Below are 14,227 nucleotides of genomic sequence, written 5' to 3' on the forward strand. Positions count from 1 at the left end.
TTAAATAGCTACTCCATGACTTTTTCTTCAGAAACGCAGTGTCTCTTCTTCAGAAATAACCTGTTTCATAATTACCGACATATAGGTAGCTCGGAAGGCCTGAGGGACGGGGACACGCTAGTGGAACATGCTAGTGTGAGAGAAAAACAGCTGCCTGTGGAGGGATGGAAATGCATTCAAACTATTTCCAGAAGGTTTGGACTTTACAATATCCAGGAAGCATTTTCCATTTGCCTTAAGTTCCTCAAGTCATTCTGGTTGAGGGAACATCTAAGCCAAACATTTCTGACTTATCAGGCAGTAACAAATCCAAGCGTTCATTTGAGAGAATGAAGGGATGGTCCCAGCCCAGGGAGGATCGCTTTCTCAGCACGATGAGGCTTTCCCTCCTAACAGACACTAAAGCCAGTGAATTCAATTCCTCTTGGACAGCAATGTTTTTCCACATCACTGAAGTGGTGTTAGTGGGTTGCCCCAGGAAAGCCAGGATGCTAACTCACTGAGAGAATACGTTGCACTGTGAACAACTACCCAAGGCCTTAGTGTGGCTTCCCCTCTCTGATATCATTTCTACTCCTCAAACCCTCTGCAGTTACTCTCGACCAGCCCCTCCCCTTCATCTCATCCAGCTTCCTCTTTGAGATTTCTTTTTTTTTTTTTCATTTTTCAGATGAAGTCTTGCTCTTGTCTCCCAGGCTGGAGTGCAGTGGCGCAATCTCGGCTCACTGCAACCTCTGCCTCCCAGGTTCGAGCAATTCTCCTGCCTCAGCCTCCCAAGTAGCTGGGATTACAGGCGCCTACCACCATGCCCAGCTAATTTTTGTATTTTAAGTAGAGACAGGGTTTCACCATATTGGCCAGGCTAGTTTCAAACTCCTGACCCTAGGTGATCCGCCCGCCTCAGCCTCCCAAAGTGCTGGGATTACAGGCGCCGGCCACTGCACCCGGCCTCCTCTTTTAGATTTCTACACCGTAATCTCATACTATTGCTAAAGCCGCCTTTAAAATGAATTGCCTAATGGCTAAGAGGCGGCTGTGGCCAGTGCTTGGTTGCGGAGGTGAAATGAGGTCTACATGAGTATAACCACAGCTGCCTGACCTGCCTCAACCTTGACTTCAAATGTCCTGGTTTCTTTTCAACCAGTGGAGGTGATGAGAGACAGGGCACCTGTGAGGAAAAGCGAAACCAGCCCCAGAAGCCCATTACATAGAAGCCCCGTCTGCATGTCAGTCTTTTATAGGCAACATCCCCTCTCTTCTTTGATTTTGGACTTTGGGATCCAGAAAAATAAAGAGGCAAGTACTATGTGACTCATATGCACCTTCAGAGATCAGTTCAAATAGTTTAAATAATTTTTCCCGGCTGGGTGCGGTGGCTCACATCTGTGATCCCAGCACTTTAGAAGGCAGAGGCAGGAGGACTGCTTCAGGTCAAGAGTTCCAGACCAGCTTGAGCAACATGACGAGACCCCAGCTCTACAAAAAATTGAAAAAATTAGCCAGGCATGGTGGTGCATGCCTGTGGTCCCAACTATTGTAGAGGCTGAGGCAGGAGGATAACTAGAGCCCAGGAGATGGAGGCTTCAGTGAGCCATGTCTGTGCCACTTACTCCAGCCTGGGCAACAGAGTGAGACTGTCTCGGAAAAAAAAAAAAATCCCCTAAAAATTTATATACCCTTTGAAACAAATGGTAAATCTTGAGATGTGAAAAGTAAAATAAAAACAAAAAATTTTTGATTTCCAAGACTCTGGCTGGGAGGAGTATATACTATGTGGATCTCCTGTTCTTGATTCCACAGATGGGCTCCTAACATTCATTAACTAGAAAACGTTTCTGAGGGCAGATGTCATGCCTCCACTTAATTTCATTTTCCATGTACTTCTGCTACAGCACTCTATACCATGTGCACATAGACCGCTATTCTTTATTTCACAAACCTTTATGTGATTTCACTGATTCTATATATTTTTCATATTCTATTATTTCTAAAATCCAGATTCTCTCCTATAATCAATGGCTGAGTTAATTGGCAGTGATATTTAGTTAATGTTATAACTAATAGTTAAATGGGCAGTGATATTTCTTTGTTAGTGGCACATAAAATAGTGGTGCATTTTAAAGTCAATAAGATTCGATGAATAATAGCTGCTGTGCAAAGAAGGCCAGAAGCAGCTGCACCAGGTGCTTTTTCACACACATCATCCTTTACAACCCCTAGAAAGTCGATGTTCTCCTTTACAAATGAAGAAACTGAGGCTGGGCTAAGTGAAGGGGTTTCAAATCCAGCTGCAAAGCCGACAATGGCAGAGCCAAGATCTGAATTCGGTAGGAAGCAACTTAAATATCAATGAGGCAGTTTTAATAACTTGCACTGAGAGAGCCAAGTTGCTAACCAAAACAGGACCACTCTTTAACAACTGCCACAGGCCTGGAGTAGGATTTCTTGTCTTTGATGTTACCGCTTCCATTTCAGCCTTTGAGATTCCTTTGGTACAATTCCCTTTTATTTATTCTCCTTTCTTTATTTAATGGGTCTGTCTGGCTCCAAAGTCATCATGCTCATTGTATATCATCTTGCCTTCCCAAATAAATTAATTCTCTGAAATAGGAATGCCCTATCAATAAAATTTATCAAGATTTTTGTGAGGAAAATGATTGCAGTTCAAAAATAAAACCAAGGCTGGGCACGGTGGCTCAGGCCTATAATCCCAGCACTTTGGGAGACCGAGGCGGATGGATCACTTGAGATCAGTTCGAGACCAGCCTGACCAACATGGTGAAACCCCATCTTGACTAAAAACACAAAAATTAGCTGGGCGTGGTGGCACATGCTTGTAATCCCAGCTAGTCGGGAGGCTGAGGCAGGAGAATTGCTTGGACCCGGGAGGCAGAGGTTGCAGTAAGCTGAGATGGTGCCACTGCACTCCAGCCTGGACAAGAGAGCAAGGCTCTGTCTCACAAACAAACAAACAGAAACAACCAAAGGCTTAATAAATCACACTTTTTGTATCAATTAAGTGCAGAAATAAAAGTCGAATGTGTTAGAGGCAAGAAAAAAAAACCCAGGTTGTGTGCTTCAGAGGTATATTTTCTCAGCGCTTGTGAATGTAATTCTTGTTAACAGAGGAGAGTCACCATTCTTTCATGGATGTATTACATCATTTATCAAGAAGGCAAGAAAGGTCATGCTCTCTATTTCCTGGGTTCTGTATTAGGGCTCCTATTACCTGTGGTGGCTGAAAGTCTAATTTCCATAACACATCACTAATAGAAATAGCTATTTCCATTTCCTCAGCTGTCAAAGGGACAGTATGAGTATTAACCTCATAGGATTGCTTGTGAGTATTAAAGAGTACATACATGTAAAATATTTAAAACTATGCTTGGTTTATAAGTCTTCAATAAAGGTTAGCTATGCTTGGCCTGTAAAAAGTCCTCAATAAAGGTTAGCTTTAATCATCATTATCACCACCTTCATTATTATCTGAGAATTGGAAACAGAAAATATTATGGTTATGAGAAGCCCCGTGCTCTTTAGCATAGTGACATGACCCATCAGACACATTTTCCCTGATAATGAAGGTCAGAACATTTCATCTCTCTGCATCTCCTGGCCCTGACACCTCTTTGAACTCACAGATTCTTCTTCTTCCTATAGTTCAGTCTTATTCTCTAAAGGGAATGCTCATCCATTTGTCAAACATTCCTTGACCAAACACAATATGCTAAGTTCTATAAGAATATAGATAAGTTAGACTTGATTTCTGTTCCTGGGGCAGTCTACAAACCAATGAAGAAGACAGCCCAGAACAGAGTTAGATCTTACTAAGATCAAAAGAAAAGAGGGAGAGATAGAGATAACCATCAGTATAGTAAGAGTGCAAAGGAAGAGCTAATTAAATAAGACTAGGACAATCAAGGAAGGTTTTCTAAGGAGGTGGCATCTGACTAAGCCCAGAAATATTTTGTTTTATTTTGTTATGTTTAGAGACAGGGTCACGCTCTGTTGCCCAGGCTGGAGGACAGCGGGGCAATCATAGCTCACCGCAGCCTCAAACTCCTAGGCTCAAGCAATCCTCCTGCTTCAGCCGCCCAAGTAGCTAGGACTACAGGCACACACCACCAGGCCCAACTAAATTCTCTGTAGAGACAAGATCTTGCTATGTTGCCCAGGCTGGTCTTCAACTCCTGCCCTCAAGTGATCCTCCCGCCTCAGCTTCCTCAAGTGCTAAGATTATAGGCGTGGGCTACCACACCAGGCAGAAGGATTTTTAAAGGTGTGAAAAGATAGATCTCTATGTAGAAGAAACAGCATAAACAAAGACCCCAGAGGCATGAAAATAAATGGCCCATTTGGGTAAAGGCAAAGAGGACAATGTGACTGGAGTATAGTTTTCATGCAGGGATTTAGTGAGAGGAGGGGCTGAGCAAGGAGGAGGGACCAGACCCTGAAAGGCCTGAATCTAATTGCCTAAACTCTCAGGGCTTCTCATAGGAGAACTAGATGGTGCCAGACATGGTGAATTACCAACCCTATGTTCTCTGTTTCCAGCCCCATCCCATCCCTGCCCTGAAGTGGCAGAGGCCACCTAAGGAACAATCTGAGTGAGCAAAGGAAAGAGATCCACTGAGTGGAACTATCGCAAAGGAAAAGAATGAGCTGGAGGTTCCAAGACATCCGAGGTTAATGGAAGTGGTTCCTGGGGTATCGCTCATAATCACATTTTCATCTCCCTAAAATCCAGACCCTCTCTTAAAATCAACGGCATGATCACTGAAGTGATATTTTTTTCTTAGTGGCACATAAAATAATGGTATACCCTAAAGTCAAAGGCATTTGAGACTCAGAGAATTGCTGCCAGGCAAAGAAGACCTACTCCATGCCAGAGCAGCAGCACTAGGTGCTTCTTCACATATGTCATCATCAATCCTTACAACCCTAGAAGGCCAGTGTTACTTTCTTCATCTTTACAAGGGAAGAAACTGAGGCCTGGTTAAGTAAAGGGGGTGCTGTCTCCCACAAACTCAGTAGAGTATCAAATGGGACATGATATGTGAGCACTCGACCATCCATCCATGCAGACGTTCCATCACAATGACGGAAAAGAAGGCAATTTAGAGATGGTGGGGAAGAGGCCAAGGGGCAGTTTCATTCAGAGTCAAGACCACCGAGCCAATTCAGGAAGTAAGGTAGTGGTGAGAGTGTGGGGCACTTAAACACCCACTTCTGGATATCAGCGCTTAGAAAAGAAACAAAACAGCCAACCATCAAAAGCAGCTTGTGGTTGTAGCATGATGCAAATTTATTCCAAACAAATGACAGAAGCAAACTTTTCAGTCTAAACAAACCCATCAAAGAATCCCCGAACATATTATTAAATCTAAGATAAAATACCTGGAGAACGTTGAATTCCCAGGTTAAAAACTATCATTGTTTAAAGGATATTTTTTAAAATGAAAGCACACATATGCCTTCAAAATGACAATGGGCATTTGTTTATCTCGGGCAGAGCCACATTTCATCAAGCTGTGCAGAATCTGCAAAATGGAATCCACCCTTGAGCAGAAGCGCTGCCTAAATAGAGCAAGCACATCTGGCAAATCCAAATCCTCTCTCCGGGAGCCCATCAGTACCGGAAATGCTACATCAAGATAGCGGAAAGGGCTATTTCCAGAGCTCTTCCATGCAGTCTCTTGCTCAGCTGCTCACCTTACTCCTGAACCTATAATGGGGCGGGGTGGGGTGGGGGTGCTGTGGGCAAGGGGCAGGGGGAGGCGGGCTGGAGTGGCAGTGGGCCAGAGTCCCACTCCAGTGGTGACCCTGCACACCTCTCCCAGGGCCAGGAGCCTCCACTCTAATTTCTCGACCCTTCTAAATATGCAGCCTAAAGTGTGTTGTAATCTCTGGGCGAAGGCCTACAAGTCAGTGACCTCCTTGGTTCTAACCCAGATTTGATGTGGGTTCAACAGTGAGTCATTAGCCCTTTTTTCCCATCTCAGTTTCCTCTAGGAAAAATGATCTGTCATTCTTTCATATCTTTATATGAAAGATGCTGCGACTAGGTTACATCACCATCTTTTCACCAGGGAGAAATCATTCAAAAAGTGCAACTCCTCGAGTAGACCACAGGGGTTGCTGTGGAGACGCAGTGGGCTCCCCCAACCCCTTCCTTCTGTGAGGTGGAGAGGTCCCCACCTGCCCCTCAACCTCTGCAAAGCCCCTCTTTCATCGGGTGAGGTCTTCTCAGGAGAGGCATAAAGCTGGCTGGCCTCACTTGGCAACAAAGACGACCCAACTGCTTTCGTTATAAATAGTATACTTCTTTGAGAGGTTTTTCTAGTCTTTGAAAAGTAAAAAAAAGAGGAAATCCTGAAGGAGGAGCATGTGACCTAACTTAAATGTAACCACAATTAGACACTAGAGTTAGTACAAGCAACGATGCAATAAAAAAGGGAGAATTAAAGTTTGGTCTGTTGTATATTAATAACTCAATCATTCTGGAAGTCAAGAAGTTCAAGTCTGTCTTTGATACGCTCTCTTTTTCTTTCTGTTTCTATCTCATACACCCACATGCAAACACACACACAGAGAATCCTAAAAAATAAAATAGTAAAAATGCTTACTACATAAAGCAAAAATACCACTACGTTCCAGCAATCGCTAACATTTTCCTTCATTGGGCAAGTGGCCAACAGACCAGCAACTTGTATATAGAAAGACATATTCATGAATTGAATGCTAAGTCACATTCCCCAAAACCATAGTGTCATTGGTATCCATTCTACATTCCACAATTTAACTTGGAAAATTACAGAGGAAATAGAAAAGGAGATTGCTTCATGTTAAATGTTTAACACTCATGTGAAACAACTACAAAGGGAATCTCATTGTGATTTTTCAGGCTGTATATTTTTAGTGTATCTACTTCAAAATGGTAGAATAAATCAAGATGATTATTTACTTTCTTCCGTTGCCTAGCTTGGAGATTCCACTCTTTGTTAACACAAACTGCTTATTTCCCTTGCAAGGGGAATCCATGATAATTCCTCACTTCTTTTTTCTCTGTTCTAACATCACACTGCTGCTGACTGAAGCTAGTAATGGATAGGTCAACACCATCACTTAAGCTAAATAAATGGGAAGTTTTGATGTCTCTAATGTAGGGGCTTTAAGACCACAAAAAATAAAGTACATACTGTATACAATGGTCTAATCCACACTCCATTTAATTAAGATAACTGTCTGACTATCCTCCTATTCAGTATTCTCATTTGAATATGCTTTGATCATAAAGATATTTTATTTTTGTTATTATTTTCTAAATGGTCCTGTTAACAGAATTCAGTAACCCCAAACAAATACCAGGGCTCCTCAACAGAGGCATTACTGACATTGTGGTCAGGATAATTCTTTGATGTTGGGAATGGGGGGTTGCCCTATGCATTATAGGATGGTTAGAAACATCCCTGGCTGACCCACTAAATACCAGTAGCACCCCTCCACCTCCAGTCACGACAACCCAAAGTGTCTCTGGACATTGCCAAACGTTCCAGTGGGAGTAGGGGTGCGGGGGTTGGGGGGAGTACAAAATCACCAGGGTTAGAACCACAACATGTGCTGATTGGTTACAATGAAAAAGGGAGAGAAAAGAAAGAAAATGAAACGTTGTGTCTCTTCCTCTTTTTGATTGTCGGACTCTCTACAGATTCTTACATGTCAATTATTTGAATTCTTCCTGTGTATAACTGAATCACCCTTTCTAAGTTTCTAAAACCTTGTGCAGCATCTTTTGAATAGATGTGCCTCGAACTTCAAATGGATTGTTAAACTACTAGAGGTCCACTAATTCCTAGTGGGCAAACTATCGGTAAACCTTAGCATAACTCCACTTTGAGTCTTAAACTAACAGCACGTGAAAAGATCAATATGAATAAATTCAAACTAATCAGACCCCTTCTTTAAATGTTGACACAGTATTATTTATATCCCATAAATACATTCTTGACTAAAATTCATCCTAGGAGATTGGCACCTGGCCAGTTCTATTCATATTTACTGTATTTATATAGTATACTTGGCCAAGGATAATATTTAAGACAAAATATGCCTCAGGGCATATACAATATCTCTTATATTTTTACTTTTAAATCTCCACATTGCTAAAAATATGTAGTCTGAACTTTATAAAATGTCCCACAAAGGGCTATCAGCAATCTGTAATGATATATAGCTCATTGAGTATAATTAGAGCATATTTGTAATACTTGAGCTGAAGTCACTCCCTGAACGCTAATAAGTTGGTGGTAAAAAATGAACCAGTGATCTTTCCCATGGCTTCATCTCTGGGGCTTATGACCCTTGCCAGATTCACTGCAAGGAATGACAGGCACACTCCCTCCCCACAGCTACTTCAGTGACAGCTGAGTTAAAAGTTAGGCAGAAAAGTCCTAAAGAGGGAAAGCTGGTATATAAGCCAATAATGTACTTTCAATTTGCTTTTTAAAAATATGGTTTTTTTCTTTTTTTCCTTTTTTTGGAAGGGTTTGCTATATTCCAGTATAACTAGAAAGTGCTGGAAAATCAGTTAACCTATTTTCTATAAAATTATCCAGTCCTTGCACAGTAGTATCGAACCTGCTATTAATATGGCTTTCTGCTCCTAAACTTCCATACAGAATACAGACTTTTTAAAGCCTGTATTCTTTGCATGAAAACTGGCAGTATATTTTATTTATCTTGGACGTATCGGAGGTTTTCATTTATTTGGTGGCTGGGGTGAAATGGAAAGGAGAATCCACACATTGATGTTAAATGCCATACTCTGAAATCCTCCTAATAATCTAGGAATTTTTCCAGTTTGTTGGTGACCATGACCCTGGGTTGGATCATCTCAGCTCTTCAGACTGAAGTGTGCTTCAGAGAACAAAGAACTAATGCCCTCTTGGGTTACTTGCTCTCTCCACACCTATTCAGTAAATGGGATCAGAGCTCCTTTCTGTGTTATAAAAGTGCTGGCAGTTTATTAGACCTTTTGCATATAAACATTGAAAGATGAGTTATTCAGGTTCTACATAACATACTTTCCGCTCTGCCCAAATACCAGTAGAACCGATGCACGTGCTAGAGAAAGCAAACTGACTGAACTCCTTGTTTGTCTCAATGGTTTTGCACTAATTACAATGAACTTTCTTTCCTAATATCTCCTTGGCTCCACCCCAGTCAGAAAGCTTTACTTCCCAAAGGGGATAACCAGGGGTGGAGTGTATTTATCACCGCTGTTGCGGATAGTGCCATAATTACAATAATAAAATCATCCTGCTTGCCAGAATTCTCTGCATCTGTTCTGCTATTGAACAAGAACAGGAGAAATTGCAGCAACATAAAGGTCACTAGGAAGACTGGGGTTAGATACATGGGCTGACTTCTGACACCATCAAGTACAAGACATGGCAGGTCACACAGCTAGGACTTGTCAAACTAAAAATAAATATTAAAAAAGAAAAGCACCACCCTGCAATTAGAACCTTTAAGAGAAAATTACCAAGATGGCTGTATTATCTATTTAGGCAAGACACAGAGACTTTGCAAAGGCAGCCAGCAAGTATATAGGGCATGGAAAGGGGAGGAGAGAAATGAGCAACCAATGAAAAGTTTATGACTTGGGATTTGGAATACACAAATGTTGAAGAGGTTCCCCCCACCCCGCCCCCACTTTTCTTTTTCTTCTTCCTGGTATTTAACCCTCTCAGGTATCAAGTGGATGCTGCTGCCCCTTTTCTTTCTTTTTTTTTTTTTCTTTTTTTAAGAACTCTGAAATCATTCTACACTGTCTGTTCCCTTCCTCTGCAATAAATCATTTCACTCCTATTGCTACTGTATGCCAGCTGGTTTTGAGGACACTGTTCTCAGAGAAGCCAGTAAAAAAAAAAAAAAAAAAAATACGGCTGTCGTCTACTCTGAGTTTTAGGAATGCATTGAACTAACTGCAGGAAGCCTACGAAAAGGCAGGAGCAGGATAACAGACCCGTAAGAAAAATGATCTGCTACACTGGAGATGTGAAGAAGGCAGGTTTGAGTGTATTCTGAAAAATAACGTGAACAAAACCTTTTAAAACACAGTCAGAAACAGAGTTGTCCTTTCTACACTCCAGATTAAGTGAAAAGGGAACGTGGTTATAGGATTTTGCCTTTGGGTAATGAAACACCTAGTGATAGCAAACGATACATCAAGGACTGAGGGCCAGGTAGGTTTCTCGAGGGGTGTCCAAACCGGGTTTTGTCTCGGCGATGCTGACATTTTTAGGGTAGTTAGAGACAATAGAGAAGGCTTGGGGAACCAGCTGATAGGTCAGCACGGAAAGGGGGCGCCTTCCGGAGAGGCTAGTTTTGAGACACTTTTTTTAAACCCTTCGTGCACCAGTTCGGCGCGCTCCACGCCAATCGGAGCAAAGAAAACAAACCTACCAAGATTCCTCAGTTTAACTCTGCCCCTGGGAGCACCTCTAGTTTGACAGAGTGGGGCTGACTCCTAGCTGGTGGCCGACTAAAGAACTTCAGGGAAGAGAAAAAGAGAATAACGCCTTTTAAAGCACCGAATTGTTAGGGGGAAGGGAAAGATGGAGAAAATAAAGTAGAAAGCAAACATTTTAAAGCCTGATGGCCTCAGGCATACAACTGAAAAGGAGGTGGATGGGGTGAAGGACAGGAGAACGGGAAAAGAGCGAACGGGAACCGCGAGAGGGAAGGGCGATCCCGGGAGCTGCTGCGGTTTTGAGAGCTCCGGGCAGAGCTAAACCTCAGGGGATGGAAGTCAAAATGAGTACTTACTTTCGGAGGGGAAGAAGGGCGGCATGTCTATTTTGTAAACCTCCTTGGCGTAGTACTCTTCGTCGCTCCTCTCGCGCTCGCAGGCGGCCGCCCTCCGGCTCGCCTTCTCCTGGAGCAAGTCCCTGGTGCTGTTGTAGATGGAAATCACCTCCGGGGGGACTTCCTCGGGCTCAGGATAGTCTTCTGGGGGACTGGTGAGCTTCAGCTTGCTCAGGATCTGCCCGCGGATCGCCTCGATCCTCTTGCGCATGAACTGGTCCATATCGAGTGTGCTGCAGGTAGACAGGCTGAGCGCGACCGTGACCAGATGCAGGATCAGAAAAGCGCTCAGCACACAGTAGTGCATTTTTTTAAAAAGTGGAAAAAAAAGTTGTTTTTAAAAGTCAGAATAAAAAAAAAAGAAATCAACAATTCTCAAAGTATAGATCAAGGAGAGTTGTTTGGTTTTTTTTTGTTGTTGTTTGTTTTTGATGCGAAACTTTTGCAAACAATCTAGTCAATGCCCAACAGAAAAACGTATCCTGCTTGATTCCTTTAAAAAGAAAAGGCCAGTAGTTCCAAAAGTGGAAATATTAATACGGGACGGGCAGAGGGAACCCTGACTTTGGAGAGTAAGAAAAAAAAAATTCTTGGAGCAATGAGATGGGGAAAAAAAGAGACGAGTGGCTATTAAGTAGAAATAAATTTAAGAGGAGGAAATGGAGTTCAGTGTGTCAGTCTCGGGTGCGGAGTGGCGGATCTGAACTCGGCTCCTCCGGCCAAAAGGGAAGAGATGAAAAGGTCCCGGGGCTGGCAGCTGGCGAACTGACGGGAGGGGCGCCGAGAGCGCGGTGAGGGGGGCCGCCGAGGCTGACCTGGGCTGAAATTTATATATTTAAAGAAGGAGCGGTTCGGTCCTGCCTTCCACTGCGGCGCTGAGAGCAGGAGCAGCAGCAGCTCCGGAGCAGAGAAGCGCACACGTGTGTGCGTGCGTGTGTGTGTGTGTGTGTGCGCGCGCTGGGGGCGAGCCCAGCGCGCCGCGGGGAGGAGGGTGCGCTTCGCAGGGCGCTCGGGACTCGGTCGGGTGCCGCAGGGGCCGCAGAGGCTGCTGAGGCGGCGCGGATCCTGCTCTGGGAGCTGCGCGCCGTGGCCTACACCCTGGCGGGCGCGCGCTGACCCGCTTGGTTACTCCACGTTGCTGCCGCCGCCGCTTGCAAACGCTTCCAGCCTCCAGCTCCCTCCTTCTCCTGCTCCTCCTTCTCTTGCTCCAAACGCCAACCCAGCCACAGACGATCAGCCGTCGCGGTTGCGTTCACCCCCTGCGGATCACAGCGGCAGCCCTTGCGACACCCTGGCTGGGGAGTTTTATTCCTGAGGGGGTTGCGCAGGGGCTCCCTTGGACTCCCACCCTTTCCCAACCTCTGCTGGCTTCTCCCCAACGTGGAATTGCTCGCTTAGGGTAGGTAGGCACTTGCCACCCTAAAATAGATCCTCTCTGTCTCCTCCTGTCTGCAGCCGGGCAGCCCCTCAGTTTGTTCCTGGATGACTCCCTAGACCGTTAGGCTAATATTCTCCATCCCTCCCTCCCCTGCCTCTTTCACTTGCGCTCTCGCTCTGCTGTCTCTTTCTCTCTTTCTCTTTCTATCTCTATCTCAATCTGTCTCTCTCTTGTCAGGAGCTTCTGGAGCTCCGCTCGGAGCGAACCTTCTGCTGCCAGCAGATAACATCACGATCTTGCCGGGGAGGAGAGATTTATAAGTTCTCTCTGAACCACGTGTCTGCCTTCAACAAAGTGACGTGCTAGGATTACAGTCAGAAGTCCTCTCGTTACTTAGACCACGAGCTCTCCCCGAACCGTTGAGGGGGTGTGGAAATGAGGACAGCTGTGGGGAAGGGAGGAAGGAGGTGGAATGTGCGCCCTGACAACAGTGATTTACGGTATTTACTTTCTAGTCATTTTGGACAGGTCTGTCGAAGGACAATCAAGTCTCCCGTTTTTACTTAGTGTAGCTCAGTCACAGCCTCCCAAACTGAATCACTTGCTCTAGAAGGGAAGGCTTTCCTCCTGTATTTATGTGTGCACACACACCCGTATGGGAGGGAGCACTAGTCTACTCAGGGCCAGGCCAGTCCTGAAGACATACCTTCCAATCTTTTAAATTCATGTCCTACCTCTTATTTTCTGGGATACCTTAACAGGTTGCCATCCCAGAATTTATTTTGTTAGTTTGTTGTTTACAATATACCCCTCGGTTTGTGAACTGCTGGAAAACAGAGATCCATCAATTTTACCTAAAGAATAAGGTATACTTGTTTGTTTTACTGATTTGAATGAATGGTCACCTTTATAATTTGCTGCCTAAGCCACTTCTTGTATGGCTTTCTTCTTCACCTTCTTGCTAGGCTAAACATTATCAACCAACTTCATTCTTTCCGTAGCATTAATCCAGGAAGCTGGAATTTTAAGTGTTTGATGTCTACTGTTTTACACTACTCATAACTTGACATTTTCAATTTCAACTAAGTCTAAATTAGATGAATAAAAGAATAACTCTTACCACTGTTCCACCTTCCCTTTTTCTTTTATTTTACCTTTAGTTACTCAAAGTCAACATTTTCATTTCGGCATGACTCTGCAGCCATACTGACCAGACAGATGATTTAAACTGGAAACTCTGTTGAATGTACTCCCAAACCCAAGATCTCTATACTGTTCTCTACTTCAGATGTTCCTTAGTTCAGAAAAGTCACAAAGAACTTTCTATCACTTTTGGAATTTATACTTTAGTTGTGTATGGGGCCTAGGTTATTAGTAGAGCACTGAATAAATAAAATAATAATAGCTAACATATACTACACTTAGTAATTTGATGTGTGTTGTGTATGGTCATTTAATCTTCACTATGAACCTATAAAGTGGGTCTTATTATCCATATTTGGCAGATGAGGAGACGGAGGTACAAAGAAGTGAAGTACTTTGTTCGAGACCACAGTAAGTGGTAGAGCTGGATTTTTGCAGTCAGGATCCACTATGTTCTTACCTACTATGTACTTCTGAGAAACAATGGTTCCAGAATATGTTCTGACAAACAGGAATTCTGGAGTCAAACAAGTTTGGGAAATACTGGGTACTCTCCTGTCCTCTTAGATTCCTCATTCTGGAACATTATCATGTTAAAGGCTCTGAAACTCCTGTAGAAGAGAAAACCTTTTCACTCTTTTAACCCAGCATTTTCCAAACTCCCTTGAATACAGAATTTTTTCCATTATCACACATTGAAAAACTCTGGAATAAAATAATTGTTCCAACCCACTTCTGAATAATTCTAAAAATTATGTATAAATCAGCACCAGCAGGTTCCTTTCCTTGATACCAGTTTTGAGTTGAAGCAAAGCTACCATCCCAGTAGCCCAAGAA

General features: G+C 43.5%; 1 protein-coding gene across 2 annotated transcripts in view; it reads right to left on the reverse strand.

Moving 5' to 3' along the window:
• Positions 1 to 12,537, reverse strand: part of TGFB2 (transforming growth factor beta 2) — a 98,454-nt gene extending 85,917 nt beyond the window's left edge. For both annotated transcript variants that reach the window (XM_514203.9, XM_001172158.8), the window contains exon 1: positions 10,831 to 12,537. In XM_514203.9, the coding sequence (XP_514203.2) occupies positions 10,831 to 11,176 (346 nt within the window). In that variant the 5' untranslated portion in view covers positions 11,177 to 12,537. The remainder of the gene's footprint in view (positions 1 to 10,830) is intronic.
• Positions 12,538 to 14,227: the final 1,690 nt, after the last annotated feature.

This window comes from Pan troglodytes, chromosome 1 (assembly GCF_028858775.2).
Source record: "Pan troglodytes isolate AG18354 chromosome 1, NHGRI_mPanTro3-v2.0_pri, whole genome shotgun sequence".
Taxonomy (NCBI): domain Eukaryota; kingdom Metazoa; phylum Chordata; class Mammalia; order Primates; family Hominidae; genus Pan; species Pan troglodytes.